General features: G+C 36.9%; 1 protein-coding gene across 1 annotated transcript in view; it reads left to right on the top strand.

Annotated features, from left to right (window-relative positions):
• CFAP54 (cilia and flagella associated protein 54) overlaps nt 1–25,761 on the top strand; it is a 303,235-nt gene that overhangs the window by 102,361 nt on the left and 175,113 nt on the right. The window contains exons 23-29 of the mRNA XM_004748490.3: nt 1,054–1,190; nt 5,016–5,163; nt 7,841–7,996; nt 12,185–12,307; nt 21,420–21,548; nt 23,453–23,567; nt 25,445–25,534. Of these exons, the coding sequence (XP_004748547.1) occupies nt 1,054–1,190; nt 5,016–5,163; nt 7,841–7,996; nt 12,185–12,307; nt 21,420–21,548; nt 23,453–23,567; nt 25,445–25,534 (898 nt within the window). The remainder of the gene's footprint in view (nt 1–1,053; nt 1,191–5,015; nt 5,164–7,840; nt 7,997–12,184; nt 12,308–21,419; nt 21,549–23,452; nt 23,568–25,444; nt 25,535–25,761) is intronic.

The following is a 25,761-nucleotide window of genomic DNA, read 5'->3' as shown; positions in this document are numbered from 1 at the left end:
TTTGCAGCCTTCATTTCTCCTTTTCTCAGCCTCCACAATTATTATGTTATTCTTTGTAGTTTTTCTGGTAATTTCGTGTGTTTTATGTCTGTAACTTGATTAGAGTTTAATGGAGTATAAGGTCATTTTAAGCTTTGAAGAACCTATCCTTACAGTGCTTAGCACAGAGTAGAAACTTCATAAAACCTTACTGGTTGGTTGGTTATGAGTGTGGAGCTGGCAGATTTAAAAAGTTCTGGTCCTGTAAGTTATTCCCTTGAGTGGAATATATTCTAGCAACATGTCATTTACATACTTAATTTAATGAATTTATTTATACTTTATCTTCTACCTGCTTCCATTAAGGATTTGAAGCAGCACATAACTCACATGGTGAGATTTCATATTGTCGTACATATTTGAATAGAATGATTTTAGGGAATATCTGTAAAGAAATATATTCTACCAAAAGAAATAGATAAGTTGTTGATTTCTCTTCTCTCAAGCTTCTCTTTTGCCAGTGAAATCAGTTATTTTGCCTAATGTTGAGTATGTTGAATTAAAAATATCATGGTCTCTTGGAAGCATCTCTGTTTTATTTTTCACTCTTTTTAGCTGTGAGCCCTTTGTTGCACAAAAGCTCTGAAAGTATCAGTCTGAACCAGAAAAGAATGAAGTATATTTCATATTTTGGGTTTGGGAAATCTGATTGTTTCTCTTGGAACAGATTGTTCATTATAACAGTGTGTCTAATAAATGGAGTGCACTGCCGAGATAGATGGAAATGAAATTAATTTGGCTCAGATGTGATCTTTGTTTTGCTTATGAGAATTTGAAACATCCTTACAGAGTTTCAGATTTCCATGCAATTTAGAAATAAAAGAGATTTCAAAATATGTCTGCCTCCCTTGCCAGTGGCCATTGATACCTTACTGTGGTCCTGTAGATCAAAAGAGCAAATGTTAACAACTGTATATAAAATTAATGTGTGAGCGGATTTTATCAGAATTCCTGTTTAAAAGATACATTTCACAGATAAAAATATCACATAAGATAATGTACTTTTTGTTGTAGGTTGCCTATCAGGTTGGTAACTATGAGTTGGCTAAGAAGGCTTTCTCACCAGTTTGGGATTATTTTGTGGCTTCACCACATCACGATGAACAATCTGTTATTTGTTTAAGCAATATAATGACTATCACACAGAGAAGGTAATTAGAAATATTCTTTTAAAATATTAATTTGCTTAGTGAAAATATGGATATTGGGTGTGAAGCCTAGAATTAATTTTCAGTTTCATATTAAGATAGTCAATGTGGGGGCGCCTGGGTGGCTCAGTGGGTTAAGCCTCTGCCTTTGGCTGAGGTCATGATCTTGGGGTCCTGGGATTGAGCCCCACATTAGGCTCTCTGCCCAGTGGGGAGCCTGCCTCCCTCTCTCTCTCTGTCTGCCTCTCTATCTACTTGTGATCTCTCTCTGTCAACTAAATAAATAAGATCTTAAAAAAAAAAAAGATAGTCAATGTAAAACTATTTCTAATAAGTGTTTTAATAAGTATCTGCATTCTAAGTTCTTGAGTCCTTGTTAGAAACTTCTTTGCTAGAGTCGGAAAAAGCACAGGAGGCATATAGATGCATTCTGAATTTAGAGTAATGAAGGCTATGGGAAAGAAAATACACAAATACCTTTGGGGGCTTTTTTTTTTTTTTAAAAAAAAAACAAGAACAGTCTGGTTGGGGTTAAAGTTATAGTCTCATGGGTGGACTATTAGGATAAGACAGTTTTTCCTTTGCTTGAAGAGGCTCCCAGGATTAGAGCATCAGCAACTGCAGACAGGCTGCTAGGAGTCGTATAAAACCACAGGTCATCCTTTGCTTTATAGCCATTTTTCCTTTAAAAAACAAAGTTTAAGAGCAGTCCCAGAAGTGAGCATTAGTGTGATTTCAGGCTTTTTCAACAAGTTCAAAAAAGGACAATCTCCTTCACCTGCTTGTTAATGTCTTTAATAAGAAAATAAAATTCTTTATTCCTCAGTCAAAGATAATGACCTTAAATGCACATTCTGGTTGAGGCAAGGCTTTCATAATGCTTATTCACATAAAGGTATAATTCCATTCAATTAAACAAATGTAGACTTAGCATTTACCATGTACAAGGATGCTGGTGCTATGCAGGATGCATTTGAGAGGCATTTCAGGAGAGGAAGAGACAGAGGTTGGAAGGTTTATGCAACATGGGGACAGGGGAGTGGAGGTAGTGAAGTTGACTGGGATTGTCATTGTTACCTGACAGGCAGGCAGGCCTATGACATATACTAGGGGAAAGGGTGAGGTGAGGGACAAGTTTTTGGAAGAGATAATGAATTAGATAGGAAATATTTTGCAGTTAGTTTTCCAGCAGGATGCCTTTGTGGATATGAGGTGCCTAGTAGGTAGTTGAATATTTGGTGCTGACACTTAGGAGAGAGGTCAAGGCTAGACAGAGATTGAGAAATTGTCCTTGAGGTCGACGTTGAAATTTTGGCAAGTGCTATCTCCCAAGGAAGAACTATTTAGCAGAAAAGGTAGAAGCTGGAATTGAACTCTGGACATTGCTTATATTTAAGAGGCTGAAGCAGGAGATAGAACCAAGGAAGGGCTGAGAATGTTTTATGCTGGTCTGAGCCCATGAATAACCAATGTTGTATCTGAACTAGCCCTTGTGGTTCTTATTATGATTGCAAGATATCTTTCAGAAATAACCATCTGGAAATTTTGAAAAAAAAAAAAAGATGTATTATTTATGGGATCTGGAAATTATACAATACACTTGGGGCCCCACAGCAGGTCATAGGTAAAGAGAGAGAGCCAGCATGGGCCTGGGGTTCTGATTTTATTGAGGTAAAGTGTGGGTGCTTAGGATTTCATGGGCTCACTCTTTGTTGTTGAATTTATTAAATAAAAGTGATAATTTAAAGCAAGGGAAGAGAAAAAAACACACATACACACAAATGGCCCCAATGTTCATTTATTGAAATCAACTAAGATTTTTTTAAACAGAGGAGCCTCAATGGGGGAAGTGGCCTGGCTCTTTATCTAGTTGTGTGGCTGGCAGTGTATTTATTAGAGAAATCTGTCTCTGAAGTGGATGTTTTGGCAATCAAAGCTTAAGTCAGACTTGCATCACAGGAAAGGAAGGAAAGAAGGGAGAAAGAAAGATGGAGGGAGAGAGGAAGGAAGAAAGAAAGAGGAAGGGAGGGAGGGAGGAAGGAGGAAAGCCCAAGTCTCATAACTTACTCTACAAAAAGGAGTAGTTCAGGAAGTGAAAGCCTGGAAAAGTGCATTGCCAAGGGAAGTGGGAGTATCACCCAGGAGGGACTGGTCAGCAGTATTAAATGCCATTGCAAGGTCAGGCAGGGGAGTTGCTCAATAAGAGATGCTACAGAGAGGTTGGGTAGGATAAAAACTAAGAGGAAACCTTTAGAATTGACAATTAGGAGGCCATTGATGAGTTTAAGAGAGCTATTTTGGTGGTGTGATGGGCTAGAAACCTTCTGCAATTGGTAAGAAATAAGTGAAAATAGAGAATTGGAATAAGCTAAGATCACTCATGTGAAGTTTGGTGGCAAAGAAGAAGAGGATGGCAGAACACTGAGGGGGAAGGCAGGTTTAAGGAAAGCATATTTGAGGATGGAGACTGTGAAGAAGGAGAAACTGAAGGTATAAGCACATTCCCACAATTATGACACTATGGTGGTAGAGCCTGGAGGATATAGAAATACACAGGGTGGAGAGTAGGGGGTGTAGGACGTTTACTCAGGAATGTGAACAAAGACACATCAAGGATAAACGGAAGTGTTGCTGAGGAGGACTAATGACTAAGTTGATATCCCATAACATGAATTTGTAGTAGAACCCAGTTCTTCTGGATAAGTCCACATTTGACTCATCTTTATATCCCAGGGCCTAGAATAGTGTTTTCTACATAGGAGGTGCTTGGCAAATGCTAGTGTGAATGAAAAAGAAAGATCAAATGAGATTAAGTAAGTGAATAAGCGATTGTTGTAGAAGGGATAGAAAAAGCAGTCAATGACATCTGTGCAAGGTCAGGCAAACTGATTATGGCTTAAAATAAGGGGTGCAGAATCTGAAGTGGGAGAGAGGTCACTATTGAAATGGCTGACCAGCGTGTGAGCTCTGTAGAGAAGGAAATGGAGCCACCAGGAAGCAACAGCCTGGACATTGTGTACGTCCGGGTACCAATTATCATGTGGACCAAGAGAGAGTTCATTATGAGTTGTAGGAGTGGGAGGACTAACATTCTTCTAGCAAGTGTAATTTCAACGTTTAACACAGTGGTGAAATGGATCATGATCAAGTGTGAATTACTGATGTCAGATCCTTTCCCGTTTTTTGAGATAGAGGGTGGACCTGATGCTTAGAAGGGAAAGTTCGTCACCAAGTAATGTTGAGAACAAGGAAGGGAGGAGTATTGGAAACCAAGAAGGAAGGCTGCATATTTCACAGTTTTGCCAATAATTGGCACTGTTGACTACAATTTAGAAAGATAATTAAAGATAAGCCAAGAGTTATTAAGACTCTGCCTCTCTCCTTTCCTCCCTTCTTGCCTCTTTCTTTTTCCTTTTCTCCTTACCCGGGGTGGATTTTGCTATAAGTGACCCTTATTTTCCAAAAGTTTATTAATTGAAATATTGGGCCTATTTCCCCAAGCTTCTGAGTATCTATAGCGATTTCATTATGTTGATAGAAAAGAAGTTTGTGTATTAGAGCCAGAAAGTTTTACTTTACCAGTAGTTATTTTTATGGATCTGTGACACAATATGTCAGCAGCTTAATTATCTTAGTTGTTAACTTGTTGTTAAATATAGTTTTTAATTTTAATTTAAAGAGCTGTGTGAGAGAAATTGTTCCACAAATTTTTGCTGTTATTTTGGGATCACTGTGTAGATACTAAGAACAAATCAACCTAAAAAGGTGTGTTTATATGTTAAATCATTTTGTATTTATACTTGTAACATCATTTACTTCCTTTTGCAGATTACATTCAGATCTTTTGGCAGAGACTTCTTCAATCCTCTTATACCTTTTTCTTAGAAATATTTTTGTAACAAGTGACATTAAAATTAAAGAAGAAAATCTTTTCTGTGATAGTATTAAAGGCAATGAGCTTTTCCCCTCTCAACAAGTAAGTGATTTTAAAATGACCAAAAATGTGCTGATTTCTCTTTATTTGTTTATTGATATTTCAAGTTCATGTTATTTTGGGATTTCATACCCTGATTTGTGAATGGACTGAGAGGTCATTTTATGATTGTGCAGGTTTGTCTGATATTTCATATAGGTTTCATAGGACCAAGTTCATATATATTTTTCTTCTTTTCAGTTTATCTTTTGTGTCTCTACAAAATAGTATAAATTTCAAATACTAAAAAAGATATAAAGTACAAAGTAAAATCCATTATAATCCTATTGCTTCTAAAAATGATATGATTTTGTTCCCTCTGTTTTGTTTTATATCTCTGATTTTTAAAAATATGCATAGGAAAATTATTGTTATTATTATTTTACAAGATGACATCACAATCTACTTTCTATTCCACAATTTGCCTTTTTAACCTTTTTTATAATTTATCTTGAACATATTTTCATGCAGATACTTATCAACTTACCAGGTTTTTTTAAAGTCTTAGTTTATTAATCGTCTCATGAAAAATCTGCACGATCACCACAAATAAAGTCACTACAGAATCTTTACTCCTGTTGTCCACTCTCCATCTCATTTCTTGCCAGCACCAACACTGGCTTTGGCAGTCCCCTTGACCGCCTTCATTCTGTTCTTGCGTTCCTTTCCCTGTTTTCTTGAGGTCCTTTCCTGATCACACAGGCCATGTCCTGCAGGGCTATGATTGGGTTCATTTTTCTTTGCCAGTTGTCTCGCCACCACCCACTTGGGTTCTGAAACGAAATACAAAATGACATCTGGTATGTTCTTGTCCATTTTGGCTAGTTTTTTCCGAATTTCTGCCTCAGGTACTGTTGCCTTTCTGGGATGAAGAACATCAGTGAGCATTCGTTTTCATACCAAATTGTTCTTAACTCTAACATTGTGTTACTGTATAGCGGCAGGAATGTAACCTATCTCTTACTGATGGATTCTCAGGGTGGTTATAAACATTGCTGTCTGTACATCTGCAACTTTCTAACTTTAACATCTTGCTTTTAAAAACAGTCCTTCACTTTTGTTTTCATTCTAGATTGAACATCACTCTTCTTTCTCCCTCTTCCTCTTTCCTTCTTTATTAACTTTAAACACAGAGACTTTCCCCAGGTGTTTGCTTTTCACAGTTGCATTTTCCTATCCATGCATTTATTTATTTAATAACCAAACAAATAAACCAACCAATAAATTGTTATGGGAGACTGTGACAATGCCCGTGGATACAAAAATGAAAAAAAAAAAAAAGAAAGACATGACCTTTTGTCTTTTTTGATACAAAAATGATACTATTATTTGTGTCAAATAATGATAATTTGATAATAATGATACTATTATTAGTATCAAAAATGATACTAATATTTTGATACCTTTTGATACACAAAAATGAAAATAAAAAAAGACATGACCTTTAGTCTTACAGAGCCTAAGCACTCATAACCATCATTCTGTTCCTACTACGTTGCATTCAGTCTGTACATAAAGACAGTCTTTAAGTACTTCAGTGAATTCCAGAATGCCGGACTACCATCCTACTAAAAATTTACTTTATGGAAATTTCTGGTTGCCACTCATAAGTTTTCTCTGTATATAGTTTTGTATGTATATATAGAAAAATAGGGGCACCTGAGTGGCTCAGTAGGTTGAGCATCTGACTCTTGATTTCGGCTCAGGTCATGATCTTAGGGTCCTGGGATGGAGCCCTGTATGTTGGGCTTCACACTCAGTGGGGAGTCTGCTGCTTTCTCTCTCCCTCTGCCTCTCCCTCCATTTGCATGCTTGCTCTTCCCCCACCCTCCTCAAAAAAAGTAAATAAATCTTTCAAAATAAAAGACAAGAAACATAGTAAAATCTTCCCTCAGGAAAGGGAAAGGAAAAGTTAGGATCATTTAATCACAAAAGCATTTACTCATAAAAGCCCAACTTTCTATTTTACTACCATTTTTATTTAAGTAGCAAAAGTATAATAGAAGATTAGTTTGGTCTACTGAAAATTCATCATTTTTTTTTCACAAACCCAGTAAGAAAATGGGACCTTTTTTTAAAAAGTGGGGATAATATTACAGAGACATAATATTTTAATTATTATTTGTTATAACATTTATGTTTTGAAAAAACTATTTTTTTCTAACATTAAAATATAGCCAAGTTTTTATTTTACCAATTAAAAAAGATTGGTTCTTTCTTCATTACTAGTAGCATTTTTATTATTTTACAAAATATTCTGAAATTTAACTCTAAGGTTGTCTTACCCATATATAGCATTGTTGGGGAGTTAGAATTATTCTTGAATTTAGATCTTGATTTAAAATCAACATTTTTAAAAAAGATTTTATTTGTTTATTTGACAGAGATCATAAGTAGACAGAAAGGCAGGCAAAGAGAGAGAGACAGAGGAGGAAGCAGGCTCTCCACCAGCAGAGAGTCCGATGCAGGGCTCGATTCTAGAACCCCAGGATCATGACCTGAGCTGAAGGCAGAGGCTTTAACCCACTGAGCCACCCAGGTGCCCCTAAAAATCAACATTTTAACATACCAACAGGTTGTTAAGCCACAGGATCATATTTCCTACCCTTTATTTTCCTTAGAGACATATTAGTGAAGCACTTGATGTTCATTTTGAGTAACAATATCTGTTTCCTTACAGATTACTAGACTAATTGAATGTGAGAGAGTATTAGTGGCATTGGAACTTAGCAACTACCTCAATGATTCCAGTTATACCCTTCAAGCTGTGACTCAGTGTTATGGCCTTCTTGCGCCTATAATCTACCACAATATTGTTTTGGTACCTGTCATACAGGTAAGCATATTTATACCCCTAGATAAGGGTATTTTTTACAAAGGCAATTCAACAAAGCATTTTGGAAAAGAAAAAGCAGTGTATCTTTTGTAATGTATGAGTAGGTCAAAGACAGGTGTTATGAAATTTCATGAGTTAACTGAAAAACAATTTAATAATCTAAATTATGTTTGAGCAAACATAAATAAAGACTAAAATGTATTTCTCTGAAAACATTCAGCCCCATAGTTGTCCATGTTTAAACATTAGCAATCTGCTTTTTAAAGTCATTTCAGTTTTTATAATTGCGTAATGTTCAAAACAGCAATACTCATTCAAAAACATATTGTTAAAGCCATTATCATGTGGGGAAAATTTGGTGGATGACATACGAAAATATATTTGGTTTCTTGGTGATGGAGGAGTTGAAAATTTACAGGAAAAGTGTAGGTGAGAGCTGGCTAAAGGGATTATATTAGTTGTCTCTTCTTTCTAACAAATCACTGTAAATTTAGTGGTTTACAACAATACCCATATACTATCTCATAGTTTCTATGGGACAGGAGGCTGGATATGGCTTCACTGGGTCTTCTGCTCAGGGTCTCATGAGGCTGAGCTCAAGGTGCTGGCCAGAGCTGTGATTTTACTCAAGGCTCTGGCACCTCTTCCAAGCTCACTGGTTGTTGAGAGAATTCATTTCCTTGTGCTAGTGTGAAAGGGGGTCCTTAGTTCCTAAAGGCTCACCATCAATTCCCTCCCACGTGGTCTTCTCCATAACATCAGTCTGCTTCCTCAAGACCAGCAGGAGAGCCTCGTCTAATATGCATGAGAAGTCTGACATAATGTAAGGTATTCATGGGAGTGATGATCCTCTCATAGTCACAGGTCCTACCCATGCATAAGGAGAAGGGCTTATACAGGGCTTGTACACCAGGGGGCGGAATCTTGTAGACTGTTTTAGAATTCTGCCTACTACAGGGAAATCATGAGAGAAGTAAGGTTTCGCTGCTGATACTTTTAGAAAGTTTTTATCGTCATCATTGTTGTCATCTTTATCATCATTGTCATCAACCCAGATTTTGAGAACCAAGAAAATGCGACTGAACTCATGTACAGCATTAAAATTTTTAATTCACCATTGAGAAAACTAACGAGGGGGGCTTACGTACTTTAACAAATATTTGCTTTGGAGTGGTTATACTAGAGCATATACGTGCCTCCTTCTCCCATATTCCCCACATTTAGGAGTTCAGTTGCTTAGGAGATCTGCCTCCAGAATCCAAAACCTAGATTCATGGTTGGCAGCCTTCCATGTCATTTGTAGATGGATTGTAGAGCAGCATTCTCAAATGTAGAAGATGCTTCCTCCAGAACCGAAAGGCATTTACCTGGCATTGTCCTTTCTTCTTGGAGGTGAGAAATGCCAGATGTCAGACTTAGTTTGGATGGGGTTTCTTGGCACGGCCCAAATAGTTCATTTATCTGCAGCTTCCTGAATCTTCACAGGGTTTATTTCTATCCTCTGGAGGGCATGTATCTTACCAAGGTCTTTAATGTACTGGCCATTTCTTGCTCTTTGGTTTCAATTAACATGTTATTGTTGTAATCATTCAGTGTTTTGTTTTGAGAAATGCCCAGAGAGTTCAGGTCCTTTTATAAAATATGTCAGAGGCTGGGAGAATTTTCATGGCCCTGGAGCAAGTTGCTAAGTATATACTTTTGTCTTCCCAGTATGAAGGGGAACTTCTTCTGGTACTTCTTCCTAGTAGTATAGAAAAGATAACATTAGCCATAGCAATGCATAGCTTTTAATGTCCTCTTATAAGGATACCACATTGGGACCAGCAACTGCAAATGGTGCTTAATTGGTCAAGTTCAGGATAATCTACTGTCATCTTCTGGCATCCCACTGACTTAGGGTGCCTTTAGCTACACCTCAGAGAATGGATTATAAGTATGAGGAAAAGCCGTGAGAAAGAAGTTTCTAATTAAATTGTATTGTTTGGAATAGGAAAAGTGAGTGGAACAAGATTTTAGAAATAGGCCTTAATATGGATGAGAATATACTATTTGACAGAATTGGCATTCCAATTCAGTATGAAGATACTGGATATTTTTATAAAATGATGGTGAAACCCCTGGATATTCATCTGAAAGAAAATAGAGTTTGACACTTATATTGTACATATATAAAAAGTCCAGATGTCCTAAAAACTTAAGGGGAAAAAAATCATAGAAGATTACATGTGCAATCCAGGGTTGTGGGAATCCTTTTTAACTTAGAAATAACAAGAAAAATAAGAAATATTGACTATATTTATGGCAGCCTTGTGTGACAACAGGGACCATAACAAAGATAGCATAAAATTTATGGATTTAGAACAAATACCTAACAAGGTTATTTATATATATTACTGACAAGGATAAATATATATAACAAAAAGTCTTACAAATTGGCAGTAACTTAATAAAAAAAGGGCCACAGAACATAAATAGGCAGTTTATAGGAGAGCAAATCTAAGCGGCCAAGAACCATGAAAACATGCTCAAACTTTGAATATCCTTAGAAATGAACATTAAGTGAACAATGTAATATTGCTGAAAGAATTGAAAAGATCTGTAACTCCTCTTGCTGGTGAGGATGTGGGGCAAAGGAATTCTCATTCATTGATGGGACACATTTGAATTGTTTTAGGCTTTGAATTTTGATAAAGTATTCTTAATTTTAATTAAACTAAATCTAATTTTAATTAAAATTAAAAACAAATATACTTGACACAGCAATCCCTCTATTAGAAATTTATCCCATAGAATAAAATCACCAGTTAGTAAAATGCCTAGCTCCACCCCTTGGTTCCCAGATTCATGTGTTCTACCTGCTGGGGAAACAACACCACATAATTGTTATTGATTTAGAGTGTTTACTTTGACCTTGAGGATGGTGCTTCATCCTCAGTAGGTATCATCTCAAATCTGGTGCTGAAGTTGCCACTCATATTGGTGACTGAGCATGTACAAAGATGTTTCTTATGGCCTTTTTTGTGGTGACAAAAAAAAGCTGGAGACAGAGGGAAGATGCTGTGGCAGGAGGATGACCAGTACCTACACCAGATGGTAAAACGTCAGTTGTAAAAGTGTATGCAACATAGAGGGTCTGGAAATGGCTGAATTAATGATGGTTGTTTCACACTAAATCATAATATGCAACCACTGGAAATAATGAACTTGAACTATACCTGTAGATTGGAGGGAATTTTCATAAGACACGATTAAAGGAGAAATGCACAGTTCAAACAAGTGCTTATGAATTACATTTTGTGACATAACATTAACTCTCCCTCTATGTATGTTTATGTACTTATATGTATATATATATGATTATATGAACCTGGAGAAAACTACAAAGCTACTAGGTTGCTAACATGATTTGGGGATATGCTGTAGTGGGGTGGGGGTATGTGATGATGCAAGGAATTAAAGAGGCATTGCAGATACTCATAGGTGTACAGTAACAATAGTAAGAATGCTAGAATAGTGACTTGAAGCAACTAGTGTGCTCACAGAAGACCAATATCCATATGTTAATTTGTCTTTTGATAATCTGGATGATTAATAAATTGATGCGATCTCAGCCCTACTTTTTTGACAGTAATGTTGCTCAGAACAGAGCAAAGTACTGAAGGGTAAACTTAATTATCTAGCTCTTCATGAAATTCGGGATCACATAGTATAAGGCAAGGAGACTAAGAAGTAAACACCAATATTTATGGGATATGGGATATGGATACTTGATTTTAATTTTGAAGGCAACTATTAGTTCAAGTAACTGGTATCACTGTATATTCAATATGGTACATCCTTCTCTAAATGGTTTTTTAAGATCCTCCTAAGCCTGGATGTGCCTTTAGTGTCTTGTATATATAATATTTGCCTATATTTTTTATGACACTTGTCAAAATTTGCTCTTTTGTAATTTTTGTATACTTATTTTATCCTCTATACTAGTTTTCAAGTTACTTTAAAGGACTTATCTGAAATGGAATATATTAATTTTATCTCAGTACATTCTTTTATACGTAAGAAATTTATTGACAATTATTAATGATAATAGTATTTAATGATTTAAAAATTGCTTGATTTGAATAGAACATTTCATAATGAGTGAGAGTAATATTTTTCAACAGAAACTATTGTACTTCTATTTTTTAGATCTTGATAAAGTGTGTAGTGGCTTTGCAAGGAGTACCAAATATCGTCCATTCAAAGAAACATATTGCAACTTTTGAAAGTGTACAGCACATGATAGCTTGTTGTATCTTCTATATAACAAAGGTATTTATCTCATTCTTTGTCTAGTGTCATAAAATTTAGGAATAGCAATTACTTAGAATGTTAAGTTACTTTTATTACATAGAATACTTTTTTTTTAAAATTTTATTTTTATTTGTTTGACAGATTACAAGTAGGCAGAGAGGCAGGCAGATAGAGAGAGAGGAGGAAGCTCAGCAGGGAGCCCGATGCAGGGCTCAATCCGAGGACCCCGGGACCATGACCTGAGCCGAAGGCAGCGGCTTTAACCCACTGAGCTACCCAGGTGCCCCTACATAGAATACTTTTAAAAATAGTACCCACAAAACATTTTAGGTTAAGAGTTGTCTGTGTGGCTCAGTTGGTAAAGCCTGGTGGTGTATCTTAGGCCAGGGGAAGGATTGGGAAAGAGTGCATTTTATGGAACCTCATTCATCTTGGAAATAAGAACGAACCAAGAGACCAGAGGCCTGGTAAGCTCATTTATCCTCATTGCTAGGTTCCAAGACCCTCATTTTCTGTTTCTTCAAAGGCTTTATTTGACTGAATCCAGTGAATTTCCTCAAAGAAGGGCTATATCAGCTTGCCTGTTTTATATGGTCCTCACAGGACCTTTGTGATTTGGTAGGGGTTTGGAAGAATACTGCATGGGTGGGCTGATTTGATCCATCACTTTATTTGGGACTTAAGTTTGTTTCAGTGAAGGTCTGGAAACAGAGAGGCCTTTACCTTCTATCTTAGCAAAAAAGTCATGATTTGCTGGGTGTTTATGGCCTGACATCAGGAGCAGAAAATCATATTCTTTCCATTGCTCACTGGTTTCTCACTGCTGGAGACACATCTTTAATTTTGTTTGTGCAAATATGGAGGGAGGGTAGCCATTTGCAGGAAGAAAAAAAAAAAACTTAATTAAGAGGACTCAGAACTCCAAGGGTCAGGCCAAACACCAGAATAACTGTGTTTTTACTCTCACTTTGTTGGAAAAGACCAGAGGTAACTTGAAGAAAAAAAGGCAAAAGAAAACTTTCAAAGTGGTCTGATGAAATTAAATGATCAAAACAAAACAGAAGATCTTATGTAACTGAAGAAAAGTTATTTGATTTTTGATTAAAAAAATTAAACAGATAAAGATTGTAGTTAATGGTATTTCTTCAGTCAAATCTGGAAGCTCAAGAAATACCAGACAGCATAGAGTGGAATTACCTAGAGATAAATTCAGAAGGCAGATCCAAAAGTACTAACACAAAACAAAAAGAGTTCTGGAGGTACGAAATTAAAAAAAATGGAGAATAGTCTCCCTAAGTCCTAGGCCAGATTAATTTAAGGACTCATGTATTGACACTTGGTGGTGTGATTCTTGGAGTCCAAGCTTAAAGAAAAATCTCAAAGTTTTAAGAACAAAGTACAGGTTATTTGCAATGGAAAGAGAATCTATTAGCTTTAAACTTTTTATCAGCAACAGTAGAAGCTAAAATACCAGAGCAACATTTGTAGAATCCTGAGGTGAGAAGACCGAGGTCCAAAAACTAATAACCAGGAAAGATATCACTCCTTTGTCAGGGCAAAATAAACATTTTCAGGAGTGCAGGCATCTAAAAAGTATTCTGCCCATGTACTTATCTGAGGAAAACACTTGAGGAAGTACTCTATCAAATGACAATTGGTTCAGGAGAGAAATCCCAAGGTAGGGAAAGACAAAAAGGAGAGGAATAATGGGAGCCATGAATCTTGCAATATACGTACTATTAAAATTAAATAGGTAATAACGATGTGATATGGGTTTTGTAATATAAATGCTAAGTAGGAATTCTTGAAATAGAAGAGTTATCTTTGAAAGAAAAACTTATTAATAACTAGAACTAAAACTTTTATCTTGTTTGGGGTCAGGGAGGGGACACCAGGTGGAGATTCGTGGTGCATGGTTGTGTGTTTAAAAAAAAATATATATAGTATAAAAAATACATATAATGTAAAATTATTATTTTATTTAAAAATGACTCAGGAACATGTAGCTAAGTGCAAAACTTTAAAGCGCAGTAGGACTTCTAAATTGACAGGAAGAAAAAAATGAAGAGAGGAATGTGACAAATACTGGTTGAAAATAAATGGATAGAGGTTCTGGGGAAATACAAACACAAATAAAGGAGGAATAGCAATTTTTATATGCGAAAAAAGTAGGAGTCAGAATCCCAAACATGAATCAGGACAAAGAGGCATTGTATAATTTTGTTCAAAATTGTTTTGTCTTATTACCTTTCTCTGCTTCTGGAAGATATCTGGTCACTTTCTGTTTTAGGACAGTGTCACTGTTAAGTATTAAAGATCAAGTCTGAATTAAAATTCCTAATTTTTTACAATAACAAATTAAAAAAGGAAAATCACAATTAGATTAAGTGAAAAATGCTATAGGGGCATTTGATAACACTTAGCAACTTTTCCTAAAAAGATTATATGTAAGTTAGGAAAGGAGGGAGTCTATTGAACAATGATAAAGACATTAACCAAAATTTTACAGCAAATACACTAAATGCCCATTTTCTGAAACCATTTCCTTAAAAATCAGGTATAGGAGATTCTGACTCTTGATAGTGTGAATTATTATTTGTAGAGATTCTGTCTTATGTAATAGATAAGAATATGAAATAATTTTACAATATTAAAAAAGTATAATTCATCTGTAATTGTACAGGTTTCAAAAACTCATGAGAATCCAGTAAAAAGAATTACTAGAATTAAAAAAAGAATTTTTTTTAATGTGTGAAATGCTTACAAACTGATTTTTTTAATAGTAACAGTAGCCAGTTAGAAATGGAGAGAGGAAAATACACTGCTAATAATATACAATATTTTAAGATACATACCATATGATTTCAGTCATATGTGGAATTTAAGAAACAAAACTCATGAATATAGGGAAAGGAATTAAAAAGGGAGAGGGCGGCAAAGCATTAGAGACTGTTAACCATAAAGAACAAACTGAACGTTTGCTGGAGGGGAGGTGGGCAGGGGGTTGGGTGAAATAGGTGATAGGCATTAGGGAGGAACTTAACTTAAAAAGCAAAAAACAAAAAACTAAAAACAAAAAAATGAAGGCACTTGAGATGAGCACTGGATATTGTATGTAAGTGGTGAATCATTACATTCTATGCTTGAAATTAATACTACACTGTATATTAACTAACTGGAATTTAAATAAAAACTTAGAGAAAAAATATACAGCATTTTAAACCTAACAAAGTGTTAAAAGACCTGAATCAAACAACGGAAACCTTACTGAAGGGCACAAAATAAAATCTGAACATATGGCAGGCCATTCCAAGTTCCTGAGTGGGGAGACTTACTGTCATAGAAATAGAAATCCTTCCAAAAATAGTATTTAAATGTAATACGGTTCTAATCAGAATCCCAATGGGGTTTCTCTGAAACTGATTAGAATAATTTTAAAAGTTCTCAATAGATACTAAAATTTATTATAAGGCCACTTCAATAAAAAATGGTGTTAACACACTAATAGGCAAATAGTTCAGAGGAAGAGTCCAGGAATAGCCAGCCAACCCAGGTCTACAGAAGAACTTAATAAATGATAAAAGTGGCATTTGGAGTTATTGGGAAAATCTTTTAAAATATTTTATTTATTGGGCGCCTGGGTGGCTCAGTGGGTTAAAGCCTCTGGCTTCAGCTCAGGTCATGATCTCAGGGTCCTGGGATCGAGTCCCGCATCGGGCTCTCTGCTCAGCAGGGAGCCTGCTTCCTCCTCTCTCTCTCTCTGCCTGCATCTCTGCCTACTGTGATCTCTGTCTGTCAAATAAATAAATAAAATCTTAAAAAAATATATTTTATTTATTAAGAGGTGCTGGTATCATTGACTATTCATCTGTAAATAAATGAAGCCAGAGCCTCCTACCATAAACAAAATAAAGACAGATGGATATTTGTATGGCTTTGAAGTCAGAGGAGACCTTTCTCAATAGGGCATAAAATTCAAAAGGTACACAGAAAAAGATAGATAAACAGACTACATGATAATTAAAAAAAGATTTTTTATGACAAGACACTGTATTAACAGGCTTAAATGCAAATCTTAAAAAATATGGGGGGAGGGGGTTTGGGAGAAGGGGGTGGGATTATGGACATTGGGGAGGGTATGTGATTTGGTGAGTGCTGTGAAGTGTGTAAACCTGGTGATTCACAGACCTGTACCCCTGGGGATAAAAATATATGTTTATAAAAATAAAAAAATTAAAAAAAAAAAAAAAAAAAAAAAAGGAAAAAAAAAAATATTTGGCAGATAAGATTATTAACATTACCTCGGGGCGCAATCAATGAGAAAATATGAAATAATCTTACAGTTAAGGAAAAGAAGAATCAGATTTATTTTTAATTACAAAGGATATGTTTCAATCACCTTAAAAAGTGGAGTAGTGAACAGGTACCAGGTGATGAATGGCCATCTCATGAGGTCAGGGAGGAGCCATTCAAGGGTTTTAATCCTGGAAGCAACATAATTAAATTTGCATTTTAACAAAAAGAAATTATTATGGGCAACAACAGCTAATAGAGTGGGATAAGACCTGAGATAAGGAATGAGTTAGAAGGAGAGGGATGATAAAGTGAACTATGGCAGTCCTCTCTTTACTGTTGTTCTGCGTCCTGCGGTTTCAGTTACCTGCAGTCAACTGCATTAGTCAGTTGTCAGAAGGTCGGTGGTAGCCTAACACCACCCATGTCATCCCCCTCACTTCATCTCATCATGTAGCTATTTTACCGTCTCAGTCATCACAGAGAAGTGTGAGCACAGTACAAGATATTTTGAGAGAGACCCTGTCGTATCATATATTGTTATAATTGTTCTATTTTATTATTAGTTATTGTTAGCCTCTGACTGCACCTAACTGATAAGTTACACTTGTGAGACAGAGTTGAGAACCTAAACCTGCTAAGTGGGGGAGGATAGAGGAGAGAGGGGCAAGAGCCAACAGCAATCCAGCTTTCTGGCCTCAGCAGTTGGGTGAATACAGTGCTATTTGTTGAACTCTGGATAAGGAGGAATTTATGGTAAAAAAAGGGAGAAAACATAATGAATTTTGAATCTGTTGAATTTGGGGGCTAGTGGGATATCCAAAGGGGTATATATTATATAATTGGACCCATAGGCTTGGAATTTAAGAGAGGACAAATATGTTAAAGACAAAACCATCGTTAATATATGGACTCAGCTGAATAGTAGAAATACATGATTCTCACCTGGGGACTGTGTAGAGTGAGAAGGGAAGAGAATTGTTTAAGAATCTCAAGGGTGCACTTAATCTGGTGTGTAGGGGGGTAGTTCTGCTTCCACTAGTCAAGAGGAAGAATGGGAGAGCTGATTAGTCCAAAGCTATTTTCTCATTCCCAACCTTGACTTTGAGGATCCATCTGCTGCTATTATTAGTTCTGTCCTTCTCATGTAGCATAACCACAATCCCAAGTACCCTTTTCCATCTGATGTTATGATTACACACACACTGGTTATTGTTACAGTGGGCTAAAAGTACATCTTCAAAGTTTACGTTTTTTTCGAATATCTTCTCTGTTTGGCCTTTTTTCTCCCCAAACTTGTCCATCATGAAGTATTTCCAGGAGAGGTGTGTCTTTTGGAAGTAAGAGAAGGCCAGGTTACACTTTCTTTCCAGGGTCCTGGACAACAGTTCACTTTACATTTAAGTGACTGATAGCAGCTACTGCAGTATTTCTTCCAGAACAAAAAAACTCTGTTCAAGGTAGCTTGTTGCTTGCAGCTTGCCAAAAGCAACTTCTGCTAAAAATCAACAAGCCAACCATCCAACCAACAAACCAACCAACCAACCAAACAAACAAACAAAAACCCCAATTCTGCTTATCCAGGTACTCCACATTTGACCATTGAGGGGAAACAGGAGAGGGAAAGGATGTGGTTATAGAAGTGAGAACCCCAGGAAGGGAGGAGGCAATGAGATCCTAGTACATGTAGGAGGGATTAGTCTGGACAGGAGATTGACCTCTCTCCTCTAACAGGAGGGTAGGATGGTTGTAGTTACAGGTTAGTGTGTAGGTATGTGATAGTGTGTAGGTATGAGATAAGCTAGTTTCCCTACATTTCTTCTGTGAAAAGGAAGCAAGTTCATTTGCTGAGAGAGAGGGGGGGAGAGAGAGAGGAGGTGGGGAGTAAAAGTGGGTTACAAGGATGGAGAGAATGGGAGGTTTCACAAAAAACCCTGTGGAAGATGGAAGAGACTCCTGACCTGGAACAAAAGACCAACCTTTGGGGCCCAGTGCATGTTGAAGTCCTTGAATTCACATGCCTCCTCTCTCAGCTTCTTGTGATTTTGTGCAGCTTGGGGCTGGCCCTTCCTTGCTTTATTTGCCATCCACAACTCCACTGCCTTCTCCCACCCCCTGACCCCCACAACTTGAAGGATCATATTGTGGTCCAAGTGATATTATTGTAGATATGACCCTGAATATTTCTGGACATTTGTAAAAATTAAAACATGTATTGATATCAGATTTTTGATGTTGGAGCTGGTTCTGACCCAAACTGTTATGCTAAGAATTGCCCTTTCATGGGGTGCCTGGGTGGCTCAGTGGGTTAAAGCCTCTGCCTTCGGCTCAGGTCATGGTTTCAGGGTCCTGGGATCAAGCCCTGCATCTGGCTTTCTGCTCAGCAGGGAGCCTGCTTCCTCCGCTCCCTCTGCCTGCCTCTCTGCCTACTTGTGATCTCTGTCAAATAAATAAATAAAATCTTAAAAAAAAAAAAAAGAATTGCCCTTTCAGAACTTTCCTCCAGCCTGATCAATAGCCCCAAAGCCCTGGCCTCACTTCGAGTCCCAAATTTTAGGTGTTCATTTTTTTATAAACACATTTTTATATGGCTTTTCTGTTATGCCATGGAAAGCCCAATTAGTCTAATGGCTCTGTTTCTTTTCTCTGTTCTGTTGAAAACATTGGTAATGTTTTCAGATGGCCCAATTTTTCTTCTTTAAGCAGAAGTATTTTTTCTAAAAGTTGCCAGATTTCCAAATAAAGTGCCACTTCTGAGACATGTAATCTTAAATGTTTCATTAATTTGTATTGTTTAAAACTTATTATGCTAAACATCTGGCATGGTCTTTTTGTTTCTGTTTACCATTTGGAGTGTTGAGTAGAATTGGTTCTCTATTTTTCTGTTGATTGGAGAAATTATCATTTATCATTTTCTACTGGCATATTAAAGCGAGGGAGAAAAAGATCACACTCTCTACTTCGCTCCAAGCCTTGGACCCAAGTATGTCAGAAAGCAAAGATGAAAGGAGAAGTATTTGCTCATTTCAGCTTTCTTTTTTTTTTTTTTTTAAAGATTTTATTTATTTATTTGACAGAGAGAAATCACAAGTAGATGGAGAGGCAGGCAGAGAGAGAGAGGGAAGCAGGCTCCCTGCTGAGCAGAGAGCCCAATGCGGGACTCGATCCCAGGACCCTGAGATCATGACCTGAGCCGAAGGCAGCGGCTTAACCCACTGAGCCACCCAAGCGCCCTCATTTCAGCTTTCTAATTTTATAATGAGACTGGACTTGTTTTGCCTGGCATCCAAGGCCCTGTTTGGCCTAGTCCTATCTACTTTTTCAAACTTTATTTCACCGTTTCCTACGTACATTCTCTTCCACAGTCAGCTTTAGTTTAACACTATTGCCTGGTTCCACAGAAATATTTACAGTTCTTAGCACTTTGGATCAGGTAGGTAGTATCAGATTTATGCAACTATTCATGTATATATCCTTTCCCTGCATGGGAATTAATAGTTGTTACTTATCTTAAATACTAAGTTATTCAGCTTAACACAACACACCTACATTTAACAAATTCCTACAAGCTTATTTATTCTCTTAGAGAATTGCCTTATGGGGTTCACCATGAATGTGCCCCCTTCATATGATGGTTCACTATAGCAGGGCATGTGCAAATTAGATTGCTGGCCAGAGAAACTTTTCCTATCCATGCTGGAGCCCAGGTTTTAATGACCAGGTAAAGCTTTATAAATAAGGTGGGCAAGTTATTCCGAGAAATGCCTCAGGCATACGAAGGCATGAAGTCCTGAAATCATGGGGAGTATCAGAATTTATATTTGGCTCAATATTTTCTAAGCATAAGTTATAAAGAAATGAGTGGTTTATGCTAGAGAGGTAGGTAAGGGCCTGCGAGAGAAGGCCAAAGAGTAGTAATTAATAACAAATTGTGCATGAGAGGGGCTCTTCTTTTTATGATTGCAGTGTCTGTTTCCCCTAGGGTTCACAGAGAATCTGCCCCAAACAGCTTATCTCTAGTCTAGTCCACTGCTAGAATATCTTTTAAATCATTTACTGATATAACTACCCCCTCCCAACCCAAGATATTATGATGTCAGTAATGTACCATTTCATGTAGAAAGCAGCTCCAGACAGGAGGTGGTAGTTTATGATCTTTTTAGAATGATTTAACATGGTTCTTTTAAGTGGAAATACTTTCTTTTTTAAATAATTTTTCATTTTTAAAAAATCAACATATAATGTATTATTAGCCTCAGGGGTACAGGTCTGTGAATCACCAGGTTTACACACTTCACAGCACTCACCATAGCACATACCTTCCCCAATGTCCATAACCCCAACCACCCTCTCTCTACCCCCGACCCCCCGCAACCCTCAGTTTGTTTTGTGAGATTAAGAGTCTCTTATGGTTTGTCTCCCTCCCAATCCCATCTTGTTTCATTTATTCTTTTCCTACCCTCTATACCCCATACGCTGCCTCTAAACTTCCTCATATCAGGGAGATCATATGATAATTGTCTTTAAGTGGAAATATTTTCTTAATTGTTAATTTCCTACACCAAAACATGTAGGGCTATATGTCCCAGAAATATGGGGAATTCATAATTGATCAGATAATCTTATTATTTGTCCTTTTTTAAAGCAGTGGGATCATAACAGTTTTAATTGTTGGGAAATAAGATCTGGAAGTAAACTTCCAGTTTCCTTAACAAAATCAGGGGAATTCTTAGACTCAAAACATTAATGGGCTTGTGAATTTATGAAAGATGGTTGATGGCACTTGAAAATAAACAAATGTTTCCAACAGAGATAATTAATAAATATTTTTAATTAGATCCTGCGTTCATGGAAAGAATATGACCTGGCAGTAATGATTATAAATTATGGAAAAAAGATGTTGGATATCACATCAGCATGCAAATCTCTATTTGGTGTGCCTGAACAAGAAGAAATACAAGAGGAGGTAATTGATTTTTGTTTCTCATCTTAAAAAATATACTTATTTGAGTCTCATTTTTAAAAAATATTTTATTTATTTATTTGATCAACAGAGATCACAAGTAGGCAGAGAGACAGACAGAGAGAGAGAGCCCGATTTGGGGGCAGAGCAGAGAGCCCGATTCGGGGCTCGATCCCAGGACCCTGGGATCACGACCTGAGCTGAAGGCAGAGGCTTCAACACACTGAGCCACCCAGGCACCCCTTATTTGAGTCTCTTAAGGGTCATGTGGTTTTAGCAAATGTGTTAGAACATTGATCAGTTTTAAATTAGTCATATTTATATAAACAAAAAGTAATATGTGGTGAAGACCTTCCTTATTTAAAGGAATTCCTGCTAGAATACTGAAGAGTCCCCTCTCACCAGTACTGATCAGTAGTCGGGCATTGATAGAAAGCTTCTGACACCCAGCAGAACCTAGAACTAAAAGCCCTCTAAAGTCTCCCTCAGATTGAGGATTTTATTATGCTGGGTGGGTTATCAAATATAGTAAATACATGTCAGAGCTTTTTACTTTGTTCACAGTAGATTTTTCTTAAACTCACTGTGACACCTAAATTGTCTTCTTTATGAGACTGCTAATGTCTGAGACTGCTTTTTAATTATCTGCCTCCCAAGCATGGGTCTTATGGAAGGGTCTCTTATAGAGACCATGTGGTTATATGCTTTTGTGGATCAAATTGTGAAGTGTTGCTTAGTTTATTGGGTTTCTGAGGAGCACTAGGAATCATTTGAAGCCCCTTCACTGACTGGTTTAGGGGTGGAGACTATCACTTCTGGACTCTGTTTCCATTGGAATAGCCCCATTTCTGTCTCTTTTATATGCTGAATTAGATGTAAGTGTTTGCTTGCCACAAAAAAGCTTCAAAAATCACCACTGTTTTCCTGGATGCTTTTTTTTTTTTTTTTTTTTTAGGCCATAATTCTTTTTTTGGGATGGGGGTTATTTTGTCTAGAGAGAGTTTTGATTAAGCTGGATGCAGTTTGAGGGCTTTTTCCACCAAGTGCTGTTCGCTCTCAGAGTCCATCAGCTGGGCTGCTTATGCCACCCAGGTCTTGAGTCACAACCCTGTCCCTTCACATCACTGTAGGGCAGGACTCCTTGCTCCTTTCCGTGGAGCCTCAAGCCCAGCAGGTCATGCTACTTCTTTCTAAGGCTGTAGGGACTGAGAAGCTAGTACCAAATTTAGAGGAGTCAGAAGTCCTTATAGCCACTCAAGGTCCCTTGAAGCCTATAGGGGCTTGGGAGGGGTTTTGATTTGTTTTGGTTTGGTTTTGGTTTTTTGTTTTTTTTGGAGAACAGGAGATATTAATACCTTCAGTTCTCAGGATCAGACTGTTGAAAACATGGTGGGGAGTCTGAGCACAAACCTGCCAATGCTTAATCCACTAATTGCCGATCTTGTTATGTTTCACTGAAAGGCAAAGCAGCAAAGGCAATTAGCTTAGTTGTAAAGAAGCTCCTCAGGGAAAAAGAAAGGAAAAAGGAAAAAGGAATACATTTCTGAGGGCAGGCTGGAATTTTCTTTTGAGGATTTTTTAGAGTTTGACCCTCATCTGCTTTCAAAAGAGTGTGTGTATTGGATGAAAGGGGTGGTGCTAGTTGGGGAGGGGGTAGTTACTGGAAGGGAGAAGGGAAGAGAAGAAATATTTTGGCCAACCTATATAAAACACTGAGTGTTACGTTTGTCATTTAGTTAGAATGAAATGACTGTGACTATTATTGATTTATATCACTTGGCCATGTAGATCATAGTTTTGTCTACCAAGCATGAAAGTATGAAATAATAATTTAAAGATTATTACTTGAAAGTGACAATTGTTGAAACATGTTGAGGTACATTCTGACACTTAACCAATGTTTTTAGGGTTCTTCTAAGAAGTCTTCCAAGCCTAAGAAGCCACAGCAGATATTATTACCTGAAAAAATAAATGAACAGCTGGCCTTGTTGGAGACACACCTACTCAAACTGACAAAGCAATGTAATTTTTTTTCCCTTTCTAGATACTTCTGTTTAGTGTTATGTTTTTTAAAATCAGAAAATATTTTGTTAAAAGGATTAAGATGAGATTAGCATTTGGTAAATCCTTTAAGGTACTTTTACATTATGCCAGTAATCCTAGCAATACTCTGTTAATAACGGATTGTTAACCACTCCCTCCTCCCCCACATGGTTCATGAAGATTAAGTGATTTATTTAGGATTACATAGCTGGCTTGTTTTAGAGCCTAAATCTTCTGACTCTAAAGCAGGGTTTTTCCCCCTCAGCATTATTGCCAATTTGGGCCAGCTAATTCTTTGCTGTGCAGTACCACAGGACGCTGAGCAGTACCTGTATCTGTACATACCTGGCACACCATCCCGCCAGCTGTGACAATCACCTGGGAGGCAAATGTTGCCAGATATATCGGAGAGGAGGACACAAAATTGAGAATCACTACTTTAGGCAAGAATGTAACCGAGAAATAAAAGGATAGCGTGGAAGTTGCTAATGTGTGAGTGATCTGAATCATGGTCTACCCAAGTGAAAGAGTAGTTTAATTTTAGGTCTTTGTGCCAAATAGTACATTCATAATGGACCAATGTTAACACAATGATTGGAATTTTGGAGTTTGCAGTTTGGAAATCTGCTTAGTTTCTGGTGATGATAAATATTATCACACTTTTTAAAAGCAGGTACTTCAAATATTTTAGAAGAGCAAGAGAGCACCTTTTTACTCTAAATTTTTCTCAAGTCGGAGGTTCCACTTTGGGGCCCTCGGCCTCTTTGGAGCTGACTCCACTCATAGAATTTAGTGTCCCTCCTTCACCTCTCTTATTGTGTACCTCAGTTATATTTGGGTCCAGAATTCCCAAACCTGGATATTTTTCTCTCTCTCTCAGTATGTTCCAAGTCTGTTTCAAGTTAAATTTATGGGTTGAACCCAAGGCTCTATTATTCAAAACCAGTAAACCTGATTTTTATTTTTAAGATTTTATTTACTCACAAGGGAAAGAGAGAATGCATACACACAGAAGTAGAAAGGGAGACAGAGGGAGAAGCAGGCTCCCCACTGAGCAGGGAGCCTGACGCGGGGCTCAATCCCAAGACCCCAAGATTGTGACCTGAGCTGAAGGCGGATGCTTAGCTGAGCCATCCACGTGCCCCAAAATGTAAAGTGTTTTAGAAATGTGAATTATTTTCATATTATCCATACAAACTAAGTAGTACAGTATAATGTTACTAGCTAAATAATAGATTTAATAACAAGACAGTAATAAAAATAATAGTCTTATACTGTGCTTTCTGTGTGCCAGGAACATGTTAAATGTTTTATACGTATACATCTAGCTCTTATATAAGAACCATATGGGGGAAGTACTATTATCCTCATTTTAAAGTAAAGAAACTGAGGCAGAGAGATTTTGAGTAACTTCCCTAGGTCTTATAACTAAAAAGTATCAGTGTTAGAATTTGAACCCAGACAACCTGGCTCCAGTAGCTGTACTGTTCATTATCTATACTTTACTGTCTTTTAAAGGTAATTTTGAAAACATGAAGTTAATATAATTGGTATATTTTGAAGTCTGGGATTTACTGATATACGACAGCTATTGAATATGAGAGACTCATTCCTTGGACACTATTCACCTATTTGGTGGTGGACTCCTTGGTTTTTTGGGGGGAAAATATGAAAATAATTGAGATCACTGGAGTTTTTAAACTCCAAAATATAATGATATAGCTGACATTTTGAAGGCACATAATTTAAAATGAATATTTGAGCATTTTCCTATTTTTTATTCCTTCCAAAGAATTTTCATTTTTGGTCATTCGTGCTAAATGGAACGTACAACTTACTAATTTTTTAAACCTTAGATGTTACAACTGAACTCTCAGGAGCAGAGGACCCTATATTTCTTTATCCTGTTGTTTTAAACTGGTCAGTCAAAGGTGCTGTGAAAGAAGGTAGGTAACCTAAATGTATATATGTTGTTCATTCAATTTTCTACTGAAGATAATTTATTCTGTGGGTTCTGTGGTTGTCTGAAAGCTTTTACCTTTCTAATCTCTTGCCTAGAAGTTAAGTAGGTTCTTACCCATTCAGAATAATGTAGAATATTGACTATAAGTAATATGATTTAAAGTCTAGAAAGATAGAACCTTACTTATTTTGGTAGTAAATGATATTATTA

This window comes from Mustela putorius, unplaced genomic scaffold, assembly GCF_011764305.1.
Source record: "Mustela putorius furo isolate JIRA1106 unplaced genomic scaffold, ASM1176430v1.1 tig00000788_pilon_pilon_pilon, whole genome shotgun sequence".
Lineage (NCBI taxonomy): Eukaryota > Metazoa > Chordata > Mammalia > Carnivora > Mustelidae > Mustela > Mustela putorius.
The sequence above is the reverse complement of the archived record's forward strand: the minus strand, read 5'-3'. Positions and strand labels throughout refer to the sequence as shown.